At 51.6% G+C, this 18,523-nt stretch overlaps 1 protein-coding gene and 1 pseudogene across 3 annotated transcripts in view; both read right to left on the reverse strand.

Moving 5' to 3' along the window:
* Positions 1 to 6,566: 6,566 nt before the first annotated feature.
* On the reverse strand, positions 6,567 to 8,725 carry LOC126963988 (uncharacterized; annotated as a pseudogene). Its single transcript, XR_007729273.1, has one exon. The product of XR_007729273.1 is annotated as an uncharacterized LOC126963988 (transcript).
* KREMEN1 (kringle containing transmembrane protein 1) overlaps positions 6,567 to 18,523 on the reverse strand; it is a 74,379-nt gene continuing 62,422 nt past the window's right edge. Inside the window, exons 6-9 of one of the 2 annotated variants that reach the window (XM_050806819.1) lie at positions 15,409 to 15,741; positions 14,870 to 15,028; positions 13,288 to 13,372; positions 6,567 to 11,437 (exon numbers count right to left, since the gene is read on the reverse strand). In XM_050806819.1, the coding sequence (XP_050662776.1) occupies positions 11,269 to 11,437; positions 13,288 to 13,372; positions 14,870 to 15,028; positions 15,409 to 15,741 (746 nt within the window). In that variant the 3' untranslated portion in view covers positions 6,567 to 11,268. Of the gene's footprint in view, positions 11,438 to 13,287; positions 13,373 to 14,818; positions 15,029 to 15,408; positions 15,742 to 18,523 lie in introns of both variants that reach the window. The other variant, XM_050806818.1, reaches the window with a different exon arrangement.

Genomic DNA, 18,523 nt, shown 5'->3' on the forward strand with positions numbered 1-18,523 from the left:
TGGAAGTTACCCTGTATGATCTAAAAAGGGAAGGAACCTTCAGTTCCGGGAACTCCCCACCCCTTTCCCGGAAAACTCATGAATCATCCATCCCTTGTTTAGTATATAATCAAGAAATAACCATAAGTCTACTCAGTCAAGCAGCCACGCCGCTGCTCTGCCTACGGAGTATCCTTCCTTTATTCCTTTACTTTCTTAATAGACTTGCTTTCACTTTACTGTCAGCTCACTCTTGAGTTCCTTCCTGCTTAAAGCCAGGAACCCATGTGGCCTCCCAGGCTGAATCCCAGTTTTGGAGTTTACCCTGTGACGGTGTCACTGCTCTCCAGCCTGGGCGACAGAGTGAGACCCTGTCTTTAGAGAGAGAAAAAAAGGAAAGGTTGTCCTTGGCAGGCAGTATGCCAGAGCCCCAAGAGTCAGCAGGAGAGGTGGGGGGACGCGGGGCGCAGGGAGGAGCTAGAGAAAGTTGAGCAGATTCTGTCTCCCGCTTTCGTAAGAGATTTGGGGGGCAGATTCCAGCCCAGTAAGTCAGCGCACAGAAGGGCAGGCCTCACCCGTCTCACAGGACTGAGAAGAGAGGCGAGTTTCTAAGAGACTGGAGGGCTCCCTACACGGGAAAGGGAAGTGATTTTAGTCGCGTTTGGCTGGCAGTTCGGCTGATGGTTCCAACTCATGGGTATTAGCAAAGGGGAACAAGGAATTGCTGAGGGTGGCAAATTGGTTATAATTAAGAGAACCTGGGAGACGCAAAACAATGTGAAGGCCACCAGCTGTCCTGGATCTGGAGCGTCTGTCCTTGGAGCCGCTTGCAGGGGGTTGGAGGGATGGCTCAGGAAACCAGCCGCCCTCCCCTACAGTGCAAACCATTCAGCAAAGACTGCGGGAGGATGGAGCCTCTCTGCCTGATATTCCCAGGGCCCAGGGGACTGCCCTTGCTCCTGGGCCTTCCTTCCTGCTTCACTGTCACCTTTTCTTCCTCCACAATTTACATGCCTTGTCTCTTAGGAAAGCAAACAGGCTTGGGAGTGGGCTCAAATCCTGACTCCTGTGCTTTTTTTTTTTTTTTTTTTAGACAGAGTCTTGTTCTGTCTCCCTGGCTGGAGTGCAACAGCACAATCTCGGCTCACGGCAACCTCCACCTCCCCGGTTCAAGCGATTCTCCTGCCTCAGACACCCGAGTAGCTGGGATTACAGGCACGTGCTACCACACCTGGCTAATTTTTGTATTTTCAGTAGAGACAGGGTTTCACCACGTTGGCCAGGCTAGTCTCAAACTCCTGACCTCAAGTGATCCACCCACCTCAGCCTCCCAAAGTGCTGAAATTACAGGGGTGAGACATCATGCCTGGCCGGTTTTTACACTTTTTAATTTGGGGGGAAAAAATCAAAAGAAAAGCATTTTGTAGCATTTTGTGACATGTGAATGTTATATAAACTTCAGGTTTTGGTATCCGTGAAGTTTTATGGGAACACAACCGTGCCCATTTGTTTACATATTGTCCGTGGCTAATAACAAGGGGGGCTTGGTGGCCCCTCATCCCCCGCTCCTCGTGGAGCTGCCCAGATGGCTCCAGAGCTTGCTGGGGTCACTGAGGGTCCCAGTGACTGGCCTGTGGTTCTGGTCAAAGGATCTGAGACTGTGTGGCCTGCAAAGTCTAAAACATTTGGTATTTAGCCTTTTACAGAAAATGTTTGTCAACCCCTGGCATAAGTGCCTGACAATAGGTGGTCAGTAAAATGTATCCTGTTATTCGTATTATTATTACTGTTACTATTATCCCTTTTGGCCTCATTTTAACTTTCAAATAATCACACTCATGGCTTAATGGAGAGATTCTAAACCTGAGGTCCATGGAAGGGTTTCAGGGGGCAGGGGGGTCTCTGAACCTCTGCAGTCTGGCAGATGGGGTCTTTTTTCGGGGGAGAGGCTCCATCCAACCCCTGGTTCTCAAAGGGGTTTGTGTCAACAAATAGGTAAAAAAACAAAAAAAAGTGTAGGTTTGATCCTTCCTTGACCCAGGCAAATCGATCCACACTTTCCCTGGGCTGTCTGAAGGCCACATCCTTGAAGATGAGCTATTTGGGGGCCCACCCACTGCCTGTGTTGGAGGGGCCTGCAGCTCAACAGGAATGAGGACCCACAGCTTTGGAGCCAGCGGTCCCAGGCTGAGTCCAAACCTTGGCGGCCCCTAGCTGAACCCCTTCTCTGACCCTCGATTTCCTTGTTGGGTTGCTGCAAAGATTAATTTGGTAATGTCTGTTGGTCACTTGGCACAGCGTCTGGTACACAATAGGTACTGCAGAGATGGTAGTGATTACTAATCTTATTGTCCTTGCACATTCAAAAATGCTTTCCTCAGCTCACTCAGACCCAGGAAAAGCTGCCCCTGTATTTGGCTGAATTTGAGGTCTGAATACCCTTTGAGGGCCCTTAATCTTTATCTTTGGTACCAGCAAATAAGGCAAGTCCACTAAACATTCACGTGATCAATATGCATAGAAGCATGACCCTCAGTGAAGTTTTTAAGAGTTCAGTGACCTCATTTGAACAGAGACAATGCTTTTAAGAGTGAAATAAACGGGATCTGCAGCTTCGCTATTGCAAAAGCCCTGGCTGTTTCCGAGTGGCTGGTGTTTCTCCCAGAGGGGTTACTCTGAAGCTCAAGCTTGGGTCTACTTTCCCCCTAAAACACTTCTTGTGGAGCCCCTTTTCCCAGCTCAGTCACCCAGAGCTAACAGGTTTATTCCAAAGCCCAGCAGCCACCACCGGGAGGGGACAGGGTGTCTTTGCAGACGGGCTGTCCTGGAGATGGGCGTCCTGCACAGACTGGTTCATGTTCAGCCTGGCAGGCACTGCCCGCCCCCAGTTGCTGGGCTTAGGCCCATTCAGCGGAGGCCTGGTGGCTCCAGACAACAGCTGGAGACCAGAAGTGAAGACTTCCAGCTACAAGCAAATGTTGCTGCTTCTTGAGATTGAAATATTCTATCCCTAAAGTGTCCCTTTCAGCTGAGCAAAAACAATCCCCCATCGGGACCCGACCTCGCCACAGAGGAACAAAAGCTTCCCAGTTCTCTGAGTCCCAGAGACTGTCTGCAGTTTCAGGCATGCATGGCCCAGAGGGGAAAGAAGATGGTCATGTGACTTCCAAGCCTGGAGACAAGGTCACCCTTGTCCAGTCCTATTCCCCTTCATGGGAAGAAGAGCCTTTGACTGCCTGACAAAGGATAGGGCTGGTGCTGCCGTGGGGCTGGCTCCCGGGTGGATTCTCCAATGTCTGTGTTTCTCAGGTTCCGGAGAACACAGGGCAAGGTCAGTGGTCCCCAGAGTCCACTCAAATGGGTGTGAGGGTCTCATCCTGGCTTCATTGTCCCATAATCCCAAAGTGGTTTTTTAGGTAGGACAGTTGCACATTCTGGCTGCATTTATTTATTTTTCTGTTGCAGCATAATTTGTCCCTAAGAAATTCACCAGCAAGGCCACCCCGTTTGTTTTCTACCAGCCATTTCCTGCCATTAAAAATATTTTCCTTCATGGAAGGAAAGAGCTTCTGGGAGAGAGAAGGAAAGCCCGGTGAAGAGAAACAGTCAAGCGAAGCTCACCTTTAAAGGAGCCATCCCGGGCCGGGCGCAGTGGCTCGCACCTGTAATCCCAGCACTTTGGGAGCGCGAGGGGGGCAGATCACCAGGTCAAGAGATCGAGACCAGCCTGTCAACACGGTGAAACCCTGTCTCTACTAAAAATACAAAAATTAGTCGGGCGTGGTGGCGGGCACCTGTAGTCCCAGCTAGTCAGGAGGCTGAGGCAGGAGAATCGCTTGAACCCAGGAGGCAGAGGTTGCAGTGAGTTGACATCGCACCACTGTACTCCAGCCTGGCAACAGAGCGAGACTCTGTCTCAAAAAAAAAAAAAAGGTACCATTATGTTGCAACAGCCGCAACAGTGTTGGGGCTGGCTGCAGGGTGGAGGCAGAAGTTACCAGGGAGGGGACAGTGGTGAAATGAAGGGCGTGGACTCTGTGTGGAGGCAATGCTTCCAAGGATTCTGATGTGGTAGGTTTGCGGTGGGGCCCAGGAACCTGCAGTTTAACAGAGCACGTAGGGATTCCCAGGCAAGTGGTCAAATGCATCCCACCGAGAGCCACATCTGTGGTGGTAATATTCTTTAGCTGGACTGGCCTGTGCCCTCTTTTCTCAGAGAACCCTATCCTAGCAAAAACTGGCTAGACGAGGGAGACTTCACCTGGCCCAGCTGTCTCCTGAGAATCTGGGACTGGGACTCAAAGCCCCAGCAGTCTATGTGTGCCGGTCAGGTTAGAATCTTTGCTCGCCAGGCTCAGTGACTCACGCCTGTAATCCCAGCACTTTGGGAGGCCGAGGCGGGTGGATCACCTGAGGTCAAGAGTTTCAGACCATCCTGGCCAACGTGGTGAAACCCCATCTCTACTAAAAATACAAAAATTAGCTGGGTGTGGTGGCGGGTGCCTGTAATTCCAGCTAATCCAGGAGGCTGAGGCAGGAGAACCGCTTGAACCTGAGAGGCGGAGGTTGCAGTGAGCAGAGATTGCACCACCGTACTCCAGCCTGGGCAACGAGCAAAACTCCGTCTCAAAAAAAAAAAAAAAAAAAGGCCGGGCGCGGTGGCTCAAGCCTGTAATCCCAGCACTTTGGGAGGCCGAGACGGGCGGATCACGAGGTCAGGAGATCGAGACCATCCTGGCTAACACGGTGAAACCCTGTCTCTACTAAAAATACAAAAAACTAGCCGGCCGAGGTGGCGGCGCCTGTAGTCCCAGGTACTCGGGAGGCTGAGACAGGAGAATGGCGTAAACCCGGGAGGCGGAGCTTGCAGTGAGCTAAGATCCGGCCACTGCACTCCAGCCCGGGCAACAGAGCCAGACTCCGTCTCAAAAAAAAAAAAAAAAAAAAAAAAAAAAAAAGCTTTGCCCATAGGTTATTTGGCTTCCAGGGGAGTCCTTGTCTCCTGTCCTACCCCTGCCCACCCTGGTCCTGCCAGGCACTCCCTCACTGCCTCAGTGCATCCCAGGACACTGTCCCCTATAGCCTTCTGAGGGGGGGCCCCAACACTCACCCTGAGGATGCCACCTGTGCCCATGTTCCCTTGGGTTGTGCAGAGCCCTGTGCTCCTTGGGGGGGCTCAGGCTGTCTCTCCAACGCCTGCCGGACAGCTCTGCCTCAGTGTCCCACAGGGACCACAGTGGATTTAGCCCAAAAGGAACTCATCAGGTTTCCTCTCACACCTGGCACCTTTTCCATTCCTTATGCCAAAGAATGGCCCCTCTCTCTGCTCAGGCACCCATGTCAGGTACCCGAGCACCATCCCAGACACCTCCTCATTCTTAACCCCCACCTCTATTCTAGAATGAAAGGAACATCTACCTTTGATGGAAAACATACTGCAGGTAATAATAATTCATACAGCCCAATGCCTCACAAAGGCAGGTACTGTAACTGTCTCCATTTGACAGGTGAGAAAACAGGTACACAGGGCCGTGTTCCTTGCCCCAGGTCACATAGTGAATAGTGGAACTGGGATGTGAGCCTGAGCTGCCCACCCCATGCACGTGCCCCTGCTCCGGCGATGTGGTCAGCGTCTCTCTCCACGACACTGGCGTGGGGGCCCAGGCATGCCCTCAGCATCTCCTGGTTGGGCCTGTAGAGTCTCCTGACTGGTTTCCTTGCCCTCGGTCTTACCCTGCTCAGATCTGTTTTCCCAGACGCAAGGAGAAACGCTTTCTAAACTGGGAATCTGATGTCACTCCTCCGCTGAAACCCTTCAAAGGCTCCCTGTTTTACTCTCACTGGCCTCACAGAGGATGAATGGAGGAAACTGAATCCTGGAGGGCTGACTCCAGGGCTGTGCTCCCAGCTACTGTCCCCCACGGCCTCTCCATGCCTCAGCTGTCTCATCTGCCAAAGAGGGAGAGTGGTACCCACGGCGAAGAGTTGTAGGATGTGCACAGTGTCTGCCAGCGGAGTGCCTGGCACAGAGTGGGCAGCTCATACATGGAGCTTCTATTAGCTTCTTTCCTTCCTAAGAAGGAAAGGGTGGGGCAAGAAGTGCGTGGAGAGGAGGAACTGGTTGCTCTGAGAGGCAAAGTCAGTTCCACCTGGGATGATAATTACAAAAGCACTTTAGATGCATTTTGTCAAAACATAACCTCCATAGCCTCCTGAGGAAGAGATTCCATTACCCTTTTCAGATGGGGAAGCTGAGGCTGAGGAGTCAAGGGACCAACCCCAGGCTGGCTCGAGCCCAGATTTCTCTGATGCAGAGCGCTGTGCTCTGCCCTGACCCTCCTTGGATGTGCGCTGCAGTGCAGTGGTTTTGGAGTACCTAATCTTTCCGATCTTACCAGCTGAAGGTCAGCTGTGGGTCAAAGCCGTGACAAGACTGGAAGAAATTTAGAGGCATTACTAGGAAAAAGCAACCAAAAGGTGAGGACTGGCACCCGAGGGAAGGTAAGAATCCCACCACAGACACCCTCTGTTTGTCCCAAGGTCTCTGGGGAACCCCCGTAGAAATGACAGCGTAGGGCCCATCACTGTTTCTACAACAATGAGAATATTTATTTTTTCCAGAAAGTAAAAATAACATTTTTTCTCTTTTGTAAAAGTACCATTACATTCCATTTTCTTAAATAACAAAATCCTAAAAATATATATTAAATTGTATACAGTGCATCACACTTCATCTTATATTTTAAAATACATGATGTTTCTATTTTATTCTCAAAGTTGCATATTAAGAGCATATTTACAAATAAAGCCTTGTCATCCAAAGTCAAAATCCCTGCTGGAAGGTGAGTTTGGATGTGGGAAGGTCTTGACGTGCATGAGCCCCACGATGGCAGCTCCCGTGCAGGCGGGGAAGGGCCCTCCAGGCTTCGTGTCTAAAGACCCTTCCTTTCTGAAGCAGATTTCCCTCTGACTTTCCTCCACACCTCACTTCTGCCTCTGTACTCAACTCAGCAAGACGGAAGCCTGTGAGATGTGCCCACCAGGGGTCTGCAGTCAGAGAGTGAAGCCCTGTCACCCCTGAGCCATCCAGCCTGTGGGGAGACAGCTGTGGCTGGAAGGCTTGAAAAACACCCCACACCAGGGAAGCTAAGCTGAGACCTGGCCAGGAGGTAGAACAGTGAGGAAGGTAAACAAAGACACCAGAGGAAACAATCCAAACTCCCAAGGTAGGAACAAAAGCCGACATCAAACACCACATGGGAGATCTGAGACCTAACTGTGCCAGGCGGTGGGGTGGGGAGCTGCCCAGCCCCGTGGGAGACCTGGCCTGGCCTCAGCAGACCAGGGAGGCAGGGTCTCAGAGGCCATCCGCATATAAGTGCTTGTGAAGAGTAAGTGTGCAGTGCCAGGATGCATCGGGGCTGGGTGATGGCCTGGCTGGGCTGCAGGCAGATCTTGAGCCTGGCCAGGAAGGCTCCTGCCTGGGCTGACAGTGGGTCATGTGGGTGGAGCCACACCCAGGCACTCCAGTGGGTTCTGCCTGAGGGCCAGGACAGCTGAACTTGCTAGTGCTTTGATCTCTGTGGGCTTCTGGCCGATTGGAGTCTTGAGCCGGAGCCCACTCTTCAGAAGTTAGAGCAGCCTGGTCTCCTCGCTCACGCCCAGAGAGGCCTCAAGCCTGTCCTGATGTGGGGGACAGGGTGGGTGAAGGCACTCGGGTTCATTCCTACTCATTCTCTGCTTTGCAAGCAACTGGACAAACGGGGAAGAACAGGGCACCGTGTGCCTCCCGCCTGCCTTCTCAGAAGGGCCAAGGACACTGAGAAACACTGCTAGAAACTAGGGGCCACAGCTGGCCAAGGCATAGTCACCACGGAGAGTGACAAGATCAGCTGGTGAGGGCCTCCTGTTGGCACATGTACCAAGAAGGCAGGGCCTGGCGCCAGCGGGGAACAGGGTGAGGATGGCACGCAGGCCCAGTGCCCCTGCAGCCTCCTCCCACGCTCTGTCACCTCAGGAGAGGCTTTGGCCAGGGTGCTTTCAGAACTCTGTCCACAGTGGTCCCCAAAGCCCCTCCCCTGCCTCTTCCACAGTCTTCTGCCATGCGTTCTGACGTTGACTTTCCCAGGGTTACCCTCTTCCTGCCACCTCCAACCCCCACTTTATCTCATCCAAGGAGTTTCCTCAAAGTTCAAGTGCCACCTCCTCCATGCTCCTGGAAGCCCACGTCATCTCTTCTGGAACAGTTTCTTTCTCAGGTGTTTACTTAGCTGCAGTGGCCTTCTGTGGGCTGTCGCTGACTTTCTAAGTGGTTCTAACTGAGCCCATAGCCAGGCTCCGCAGGACCCAGCACCCATGGAGGCTTAGCCTGGGATGATTTACAGCCCTCCTGCCCCTACGCTGTCCTGAGCCAGGTTTGGGTTTCCCGGGGCTGTTCCACGGATTGTAAGTTGATCCTAGAGGCACTGGGCCATGCCAGGGCCAGGCAGGAGGAGAAGCGCTGGGGCATCCCCGGCACCTCCCAGGCCCTCCAAGGAAGTACTGCCCCCACTGCAGGCTCTGACAGCACATTGGCCTGGGCATGGCCTCCCCTGACTGAGATGTGAGGAGGGCAAGGTGGGCATTTGGGCTGTAGGACACCCCAGAGGACAGTGGTCAGTGTCAGCCCCAGGCAACTGAACAACTGCCCCCTGGCTGGGTGAACTCTTCCTGGGGCCACATGCCACATTCCCTTTGTGCTGCACATGGCTCTATTCACAGCACAGGGCCTGCTGGGATGACACACACCTGACACTTGTGTTTGAGATTCCACAATCAGTGTGAATAGCTTGGAGGGGAGACTGCACGTGTCGATGTTTCCAGCGGTCCTCCTGTGTGACGGGCCTCTTGGAGACAGAGGCCTGCGGACAGCTGCTCTTTCCAGATCAAAGCATGAAGCCTGCACCGAGCAGCTCTGTGCCCTCAGCTGGCCTCCCACGGGGCCTGGGGTGGCAGTCCTGACCCTGTCTGCCTGTGACACATTGCTCCATTTCCCTCCTCTGAAGGCCCCTTTGCCTGAAGCTCTGAGCACCTCTCCTGCACTCAGGCTGCCGAGTGTCACCTCGCCCTGCAGACACTTCCCGTGTGGCCCTCTTTCCTCCCAGGGGTGGCAGGTGCAGCGGTGTTGCCAGAACCTCAGTAGGAGCCCCAGCAGGCAGTGGCTCAGGGCTTGGGGGAGGTAGGCAAAGTGCTGCAAAGAGGAAACGCCAAGGCCAGAGGTGCAACAATCACCCAGGCCCGAGTGCCTTGGGGAGAGGCACGCTCTGACGAGGGCCTAGAAGGCCAGCAGAGGCACAGTCTGCTTTTCTCAGCTGCTGTTGACAAAGCCTGCTTCCAGATGGCAAGGACTTTTAAATTAGCGATGGCACTTACCTCCCAACCAGCAGCCACTACAGCTGCAGCTCTCAATCTTAGGAGGAGCTCCTTGGAGGAGCTCCAATTCCCAAACCCACCCTCTCCTCGCACCAATCTCTGCAGCCCACCTCCCTATCTATGGGACAGGGTGACATGGGACTGGGGACAAGAGCCCTCTCCTTCCCCACTAAGCCATTCCTAACCCCACATGGTCCCCACAGGAGGGGCAGAGAGCACGGATGGCTCTTGGGGTGTTTTTTATCTTTTAACACGGGGGACGCCAGAAGGAAGGACCACAGGCCCCATGTCTCATGTAGTGCTGCCTAAAGGCAAAAACACAAGATTGATACTCTCTGCTCTGAACTGAGAGTTAGCTGAGCCAATCATAGAGAGACCGAGGCCTGGCTCAGGTTCCATAGGACCACGAGCTGCTCAGGGGCAAGGCTGATAAATCCAATCCTGAGTGCCCATAAAAGCTTGCAGGAGAATTTGTTGCATGAGTAAATGAATGGGTGTTTTTTGTTTATTTGTTTTTTGTTTTTTTTGAGACAGAGTCTCACTCTTGACGCCCAGGCTGGAGTGCAGTGGTGCGATCTTGGCTCACTGCAACCTCCGCCTCCCGGGTTCAAGCTATTCTTGTGCCTCAGCCTTCTGAGTAGCTGGGATTACTACTCAGTGATCCCAGGTGGCTCCTACCACCATGCCTGGCCAATTTTTTTTTTTTTTTTTTTTGAGACGGAGTCTCGCTCTGTCGTCCAGGCTAGAGTGCAGTGGTGCAATCTCGGCTCACTGCAAGCTTGGCCTCCCAGGTTCACGCCATTCTCCTGCTGCAGCCTCCCAAGTAGCTGGGACTACAGGCACCTGCCACCAAGCCCTGCTAATTTTTTGTATTTTTCGTAGAGACGGGGTTTCACTGTGTTAGCTATGATGGTCTCGATCTCCTGACCTCGTGATCCGCCCGCCTCGGCCTCCCAAAGTGCTGGGATTACAGGCATGAGCCACCACGCCCAGCCGCGCCTGGCTAATTTTTATACTTTTAGTAGAGATGGGGTTTCACCATGTTGGCCAGGCTGGTCTCGAACTCCTGACCTTAGGTGATCTGCCCGCCTCAGCCTCCCAAAGTGCTGGGATTACAGGCATAATCCTGTTGTGCCCGGCCGAATGGATGTTTTATATGACCAAAGCTCTTCAAGCTTTCCCTGCAGCTCCATGAGCTATGGAAAGAAGAATCTAGAAAGAAGCCCATGTGTAAAGTATCAGGTTTGATATAAATGGGGGTCACTAGATCTTATTCTCAGACCCTCCCAGGCTGGAGGAGGCCCATCCTAGTCCAGCATCTGGAGAGCAAAGTTGCCAGGGCAGCACAGACACCACCTTCTTTACACCTCACTAATGTGCAGGAGTCCACACTTGCATGGGACCAGACCAACTCCCAAGAGTACCTGAGAGTTCTCCCTGTCTGGCCCTGTTCCAAGCCATAAAGACCAGGAGAAGAGAAGAAGCAAGAAAAATTCAATGTAACTAAACCTACCCACCACCTGACAGCCATCTAGAATGTACCTGAGCCCAGTGCCAGCCATGACCACCTCTGTCATTTCAGCCTCACTGTCCTGACACCTCCACTGCTAGCTAGATCAGAGAGAGAGATGCAGAGAGGGCTGGGCCCCAGGGCCTTGAGTCTCTCTCCTAAGTGCAACCGATGAAGCAGGAGGAATCCAGGCTGTGCCTGCCCTGGCCGCAGGGTGCCTCTTCCTAGTTTGTAGGAGGGCGCCCCCGAAGAGGCCAAGGCAGAGGGAGAGGCAGGGAAGAGTCTGTCAGAGAAGAACCACAGGAGGGGTTGACCCCAGCAGCCTTGAGCTCAAAGAGGGCCCTCGAATCCTAGGCACAGCAGGGTTTTTAGTCACTCACAAGAGGATTGCGGTCATCTTGTTGACTCTGACCCTTGAGTTTCTTCTTAAAGATGGAAATCGAAGTGGAAGGCTTGTAAAAAATGCTCCAGATTTCCCCCGAAGTCCCTGGTTGATGACAATCCCTAAGGTCCCCTGAAGCAGGAACACGATGGGATCTGTCAAGCAGATAAATAATTTTTCCAATAGATTAGAACAAAGCACTCCAAACAACCTACCATCTCATGAGATACTGTATCTAGGAAATGGGGTGGGGCAAGGTCTGGGAAGGACCTCACAGCCACCTCTAAAGATCTGAAGGACTAGTGTACAGCTGAAATGAGACCAAGTGCAGCAGGGCAGCGTCCACATCAGAATAACAAAGAACTTTCTAACTAGCGGAATTCTTCGAATCTGGAAAAGCCCAGCCTGAGAGAATATGATTTTTCAAATTCTTTTTTTTTTTTTTTTTTTTGAGACGGAGTCTCACGCTGTTGCCCAGGCTGGAGTGCAGTGGCGCGATCTCGGCTCACTGCAAGCTCCGCCTCCTGGGTTCACGCCATTCTCCTGCCTCAGCCTCCTGAGTAGCTGGGACTACAGGCGCCCGCCACCGCGCCCGGCTAATTTTTTGTATTTTTAGTAGAGACGGGGTTTCACTGTGGTCTCGATCTCCTGACCTTGTGATCCGCCCGCCTCGGCCTCCCAAAGTGCTGGGATTACAGGCTTGAGCCACCGCGCCCGGCGATTTTTCAAATTCTTTTATTTTAAATAAAAGAACTATCTTCAAATGCCATTCACCTGGAAGCCCACTTAGCTAAAACAAGATAAACGCAAAACTTCTCTGCTTCAAGCAGAGATCCGTCTAGCCTCCGGTGCTGGCCCAGACTCTGTTCAGTCCCGGCAGCTGCCTGGCAGGGAAGCTGCAGCTGATGTCAGAGGAGAGTTAGGCATGCACTTTAAGGCCTCAGCCATGCTGTCAGATGCTGGATGCTATAGGAAGCATCGGGCTTTCTTGCTGCCACAGGGGATGTGGTCAGGACTGAGCCTGAGAGCCTTCCCCAGAACATGTGAATTGTGACTTTAAAACACACAGACACACACACACAGACACACACACACACACGTGGACACAGACACACAGACACACACACACACACACACACACACACAGGAGGACATTATTTCCACTGAAAAATTTCAAGTGTAGAGTGGAGGTGTCTATGTAAAGTGGTTCCAATGTGGCCAAAAGCAGCCTTCACAAGGCAATAGAAGAGCTCGCGTTGAATGTATGAGAAGTCTGTAGCACAGGGCAAGTGAGACGGTCAGGAAAAAGACAGCTTTTAGTGGACATACATACATTTTCAGGGAGGCTGTGAAATGAGAAAAGCCTCGACTAGAAACCACCGGAAAGACAGAGTAGGGGTCTAGGAAAAATTAGAACAAGCTCCCCTCTAAGTACACAAACATCAGTAGCATGAACAATTGCCCCTTTCCTGGAAGGCGCAACTGTTAGACTTGAGTAGCAAAATAAGGGAAGGAAATATATTTTCCCCCAAATTGGTCAGAATTGAATGATAAAGCTTCCATAAGTTTCTTCAATAACTGTTTTAAAATAACTACTAAGCAATAGTGAATAAAATGTGAGAATTCTCTTCCTAAGGATGTTTCTCAATTTCTAGAAGGCATCAGAAAGTATGCACCGCATCGTCCTAGCTATCTTCAATCCTGCATAAAGATCTCCATAAGGGACTAGCACATTTGCTTTTTAAGCCAGGAATGTTGCAATCCTCCTTGAAATTGTATGCTTTGGACACAGCAAACAAAATCCCTCAAACCTTAATGAGATTTGTCCAGTTGTACATTTCACTCTACAGAGAAGGGGTATGTCTGCTGCCTTCCATTCCCTAGGACTGAGGGCCTTGGAATCATCTGCTGATTCTACAGTTGTACCCAGACAAATGAAGCATCATAGAAAACCAACTCTGAGCCTTCCCTTTCCTGGAATCGGGCAGCTCCCTCTTGTACTCACTTGAATGTGACGTGCAGAAGTATCTTTGCTACAATGGCTGTGACTGTGAGGATGAGGAGAGTTGCCAGACCATAGACTGTCCATCCTGCAAATGCAAAAGATAGAGCTTACTAGGCTTGTTTGTGGCTGGTTTCCGAAAGGAAGTCGGCTATAGAATACCCAAGTGAGTAAGTCTGACTGAGGGGCTCCCTGCAGGCCGGTGTGGGAGGGCAGTCAGCAAACCCAGCCTCAGGAGCAGCTGAGACCCAGGCTAAGCATGGGGCCCCAGGTGTTCTGAATACTTCCCTTTGTTCTACAAGTCACTCTCAGGGAGAGGCAGGCAGGATGATCCAAAGTCTACTGGACTCAGAATCTAAAGGGATGACATGCATTTTGTCTCTGCCACTGGGACCACTGTGCAACCACAGGTGGAGTTATGTAAACTCTTTGGGCCTCAGTTTCCTCATCTGAGGAATGAGATGTGGCCTATGAGATGCTACTGAGATCCATAGCCAAATGACACACAGGAAGTGCTGGACAGGCCCTTCTCCCTAACCTTCTATGGTGGGTCCTGCAGGGGCCCCCGGGCAGTTTGAAAGCCTCCAGGCTCGGTCACTACTGAGGGTACTTTCCAGTTCTACCAGCTCATAAAAGCATCACTTCCTTGGCTCACTGCATCCTCAAGCTCCTGGGCTCAAGCAATTCTTCTGCCTCAGCCTCCTGAGTAGCTGAGACTATAGGCATGTGCCACTATGCCCAGCTAATTTTTCTATTCTTTTCTTTTCTTTTTGAGACAGGGTCTCATTCTGTCACCCAGGTTGGAGTGTAATGGTGCAATCATAGCTCACTGCATTCTTGAACCCCCGGGCTCAAGCCATCCTCCCACCTCAGCCTCCTAAGTAGCTGGGACCACAAGTGTGCACCACCACACCCAGATAATTTTTTTATTTTTTGTAGAGAAAGGGTCTCCCTATGTTGCGCAGGCTAGTCTCAAACTCCTGGCCTCAAGCCATCCTCCTGCCTCAGCCTCCCAAAGTGCTGGGATTACAGGTGTGAGCCACTGCACCTGGTCCTGCATGACTTTTCTTCATAGCTCTTATAATTATCTGATTTTTATTTTGCTTTCTTTCTCCTCTCATTTATATGTCACAGAAGGGCAGGGATTGTGTTTGGTTCACTCTATAATCCGGTACCTAGCATAGTGCCTGGCACCACTGAAGTACTTATATATCTTTTGAATGAATGAGTCAGTGAGTGAATGAATGGAGTTCTTGGGATGCCAATAAATTTAGGGAGTTTCAATGTGGGGCTCTAGAAAGATAATCTTAACGTGGGAAAATACGGGATTAGCTGATTAGTCACAATGCATAAAAGGCATACTTGCCTAATCTTTGGAGGTGAGCACTTTTCCCTCAGGACTAAGGAACCAATTAATAAGAAAATTTCCCTCAAAAGCCAGGACAGACTATAGGTCACAGAGTCAATGTCCCAACCTGCCTCTGAATAAGAAACACCCAAGTGCTTTTGTCTTTATAACTGTCAAGAGCGCTACCTTCAACTCTGTGGCTTCCAGCCCCCATGGGTGGCGCCCAGGAATTGCTACCTGGGACAGTCTGAGGTGGGTGGCTGGGGCTGGTGGTGATGACATAGAGGACTTTGGAGGACCGGGCAGCGCTGACACTGAGGTTGGCCTGCTCTGTGATCACCTCGGCCACTGTCTGGTTGACAGCGGGCCTCTCCTGTGGCAGTTCCTCCTTGACGGCTGGAAGAGAAAAAGCAATTAACTGGGGCCAGGGCTATGGAGACTCAGAGCTGAGCGGGGGAGAGCACGAGTTATGAAGAACAAGCCTTCTGCTCTATTCAATTCTGGTGCAGTTCCTTCCATGGGCAGGTCCCTGCCATTAGATCTACTAAAATAGCCACACTGACAGGTTTTCACCTCTTTTCTGTCTCATGAAATATAAATGAGTTATGAAATAGGGGTCGGGAAGGAGCCACAGCCTCGGGATGATCTGCAAGTTGAGTCAGTAGTTCCTGAGTCCCAATCTGCCCCGCAAGAACCGCCCAAGTCACAAGGGTAAAGAAGAGAAGCCCGAGGCACATGGGCCCTAAAGAGCCCCCAAGGAGGCAAGGATGTCTTACCTTGGTATAAAACAGCAAATCCCTGGGCCTGATTGATGCGATCAGAGAAGAAATACAAGATGACGAAGTCCAGAGAGACGTTGAAGGACAGAGGTGGGCGGTTCCTCCCGTGGAAGCGGGCTAGGACACGGTGGGTGTAGCCATCCAGAAGCTCCACCATGTCCGCCGAGTCCCTGATGTCAAATAGGGGGAAGCTGAAGTGGATGCGGGAGGCCCCCGGAACCCGGATGGTCCAGTAGCAGACCCTCCCCGTGGCATAGGTGTCGGGGAAGTCAGGGGAATAGACCACAGAAGACATGGCTGAGTAGTTCCCGCCGCAGGCGCCGACAAGAGCTGTAGGAGAGAAAAAGGCACCACGCCCTCAGTCTGGGCCTCTGCCACAGGCACGCTTCCAACACCAAGGCTCTAAAGGCTTCCTAACGAGCAGGATCCCATTTAGGACACTGTTTCTATCTGTAAAACCAGACAGTCTTATGTTTCAGGATCGAGTCACAAAATGAATCGCTGAGACTCTGGACAAATGACTGTGGAGATGTTTTTCCCCCCAGAGACCTTAGAATTAGCACACAGCACAGTGGTGTGGCCTAGGTTGGGGCTGGGCTGGAGTCAGAGAGTCTGGACTTGGGACTGGCAGGGCCAAGTGATGGCAGGGGCTGCACGTCACTCGCGGGCCTCTTGCTTCTCTCAGTTTCAAGGCTGGAGAGAGCACCACCTGCTCTTGTATCACAGGAATGTGCGACGGCACATGAGACAAAGCACACAAACCACTGGGGCCTCTCTGCAGGGGAGCCACCCGATGAGGTAAAGTCGTCAAAAGAGAAAGGCTTTACAGTTGCTCGTGTGTCCCCAGTATCCTTGCAACGCTCCCATGAGGGACCACGTTTTCAAGCAGAGAAACTGAGGCACAAGAAATGACTTTCTGCAGTGAGGAAACATGCTAGATTCTAAGCACTCTGTACTGAGCACATTTGATTTCTCTGGACTCCTGTTTTTGATAGGCAGGTTCTAGAAAGGGTATGCAGTGGTTTCCTGTCTTACATGGTGAAATGTAAACAAGATCTTAGAACTGAAACTCCTTGGGAGGGAGTGTAGGGCTAGGAATTTTTTTTTTTTAAGATGGAGTCTCGCTCTGTCACCCAGGCTAGAGTGCAGTGGCATGATCTCGGGTCACTGCAAGCTTCGCCTCCCGGGTTCATGCCATTCTTCTGCCTCAGCCTCCCAAGTAGCTGGGACTACAGGTGCCCACTACCAGGCCAGCTAATTTTGTTTTTGTATTTTTAGTAGAGACAGGGTTTTACCATGTTAGCCAGGATGGTCTCGATCTCCTGACCTCGTGATCCGCCCGCCTTGGGCTCCCAAAGTGCTGGGATTACAGGCATGGGCCACCGTGCCCAGTCAGGGCTAGGATTTAAAAAGCAGGCTTTGGGGGAGTTCTGGTTCCCTTTAGGATGTAGAAAACAGCAAGCAGGCCGGGTGCGGTGGCTCACGCCTGTAATCCCAACACTTTGGGAGGCCGAGGCAGGTGGATCACCTGAGGTCAGGAGTTAAAGATCAGCCTGACCAATATGGTGAAACTCCGTCTCTAGGAAAAATACAAAAATTAGCTGAGTTTGGTGGCGTGTGACTATAGTCCCAGCTACTAGGGAGGCTGAGCCAGGAGAATTGCTTGAACCCGGGAGGCGGAGGTTGCAGTGAGCTGAGATTGAGCCACTGCACTCCAGCCTGGGCAACAGAGCAAGACTCCATCTCAAAACAACAACAACAACAACAACAAGCGAATGCTGCTTCCATCCTAACAATGAGAAAAAGCTTAAAACTCAGCTGAGGTCTCATGACAACCAGGGGAACTTAATTCTACAAAGTCAAAGCCCCACCAAGGAGAGTCAGGCCACACAAATAGTTTCATCTTTGAGAGAACACAGGAGGAAGAGGTGACTGCCAGAGAAGTAACAAGAAAGCACTAAAATCTTAACAAACTCTTAAAGGCTGAGAGTGGGCTAGTGTCTTAGCTTAGGGCAACTGGGCATCCCAGACACAATGGGCATTTTGCCCTCACTTGCGAGCTTTTCTGCACAGACCTCTACTCAGTGCTTTCACAAGTGACTTAGGTTGGCCAGCAGACCATAGTCCCCCTGAGTGGCACAAGTGTGCAGGAGGTGACAGGCTGCCACTGGGGGACAGGCATGAAAGACTGCCCACTTCCTTCTCTTTGCACTTGCAGGAGGGGACTCTCCTCTCTAAGAAAGTAAAAGCCTTCGGCCGCTGGGAGAGGGGAAGCAAATCCTGTTACTCCCAGGGCCACTGAAAACGGGCAGAAGCAAAATCTGTTTGCCTCTGGGGGAGGGAGTAGACCTGATTTGACTAGAAAAGTCTATACCAAACACCATTTCACAAACCCAAATTTCAGTCTCCTTGAAATTCTCCTTCCTGTCAAAGTAACCAGGTGAAGATCCACTGCTTCTGGGGGAAGCGCAGAAGCAAAAGCCATTGGTCCCTGGTTGCCTTGAGCCCTCTTAAGCCCAGGATCCTGCAGCCAATGCAAAGCAGAGCTCTACTACTCCTGGAGGGAAGGCAAGAAATTATCTTTCCCAAGATCCACCACAGACGCAAGCAGTGTTTGGCTGCCAGGGAGAGAAGAAGGGTGTGGGAATGCTGAAAAGACCTCAGGCCGGTGGCCTTTTCACATCCTGTCTAAGACTGAGGACAGGGCAGGAGAACCAAGAACCACTCCCATGACCTCATCATGAGTAGAGCCAGGTAACAAGCAGCCATAGCCTACCACTGAGGGAGGGAAAGAGGATGGAAAAAGAGCCCGTCTGCAGCACAGGCATGTAGGAACTCCTCAAAGCTGAGGATGGAACAGGACTACTGAGGAAAACTCATGGGTACCCTAGGCTCCACACTAAGCACAAGCTGATAGCAACCCATTGCTGGAGGAGTTTAAAGCCTGATGTGCATTGAGGGTAGTGAGAGAAACAACCCAGTTCAACTTCTGACAGACTGGCTCAGTCCCTACACTATGCAGATCTGCCCAGGTGTAAACACTATCTCAGCCTCTTCTATACATAGTGTATGGCATTCAATAAAAAATTACAATCCACATATAAAAGCAAGG

This window comes from Macaca thibetana, chromosome 10, assembly GCF_024542745.1.
Source record: "Macaca thibetana thibetana isolate TM-01 chromosome 10, ASM2454274v1, whole genome shotgun sequence".
NCBI classification, from domain to species: domain Eukaryota; kingdom Metazoa; phylum Chordata; class Mammalia; order Primates; family Cercopithecidae; genus Macaca; species Macaca thibetana.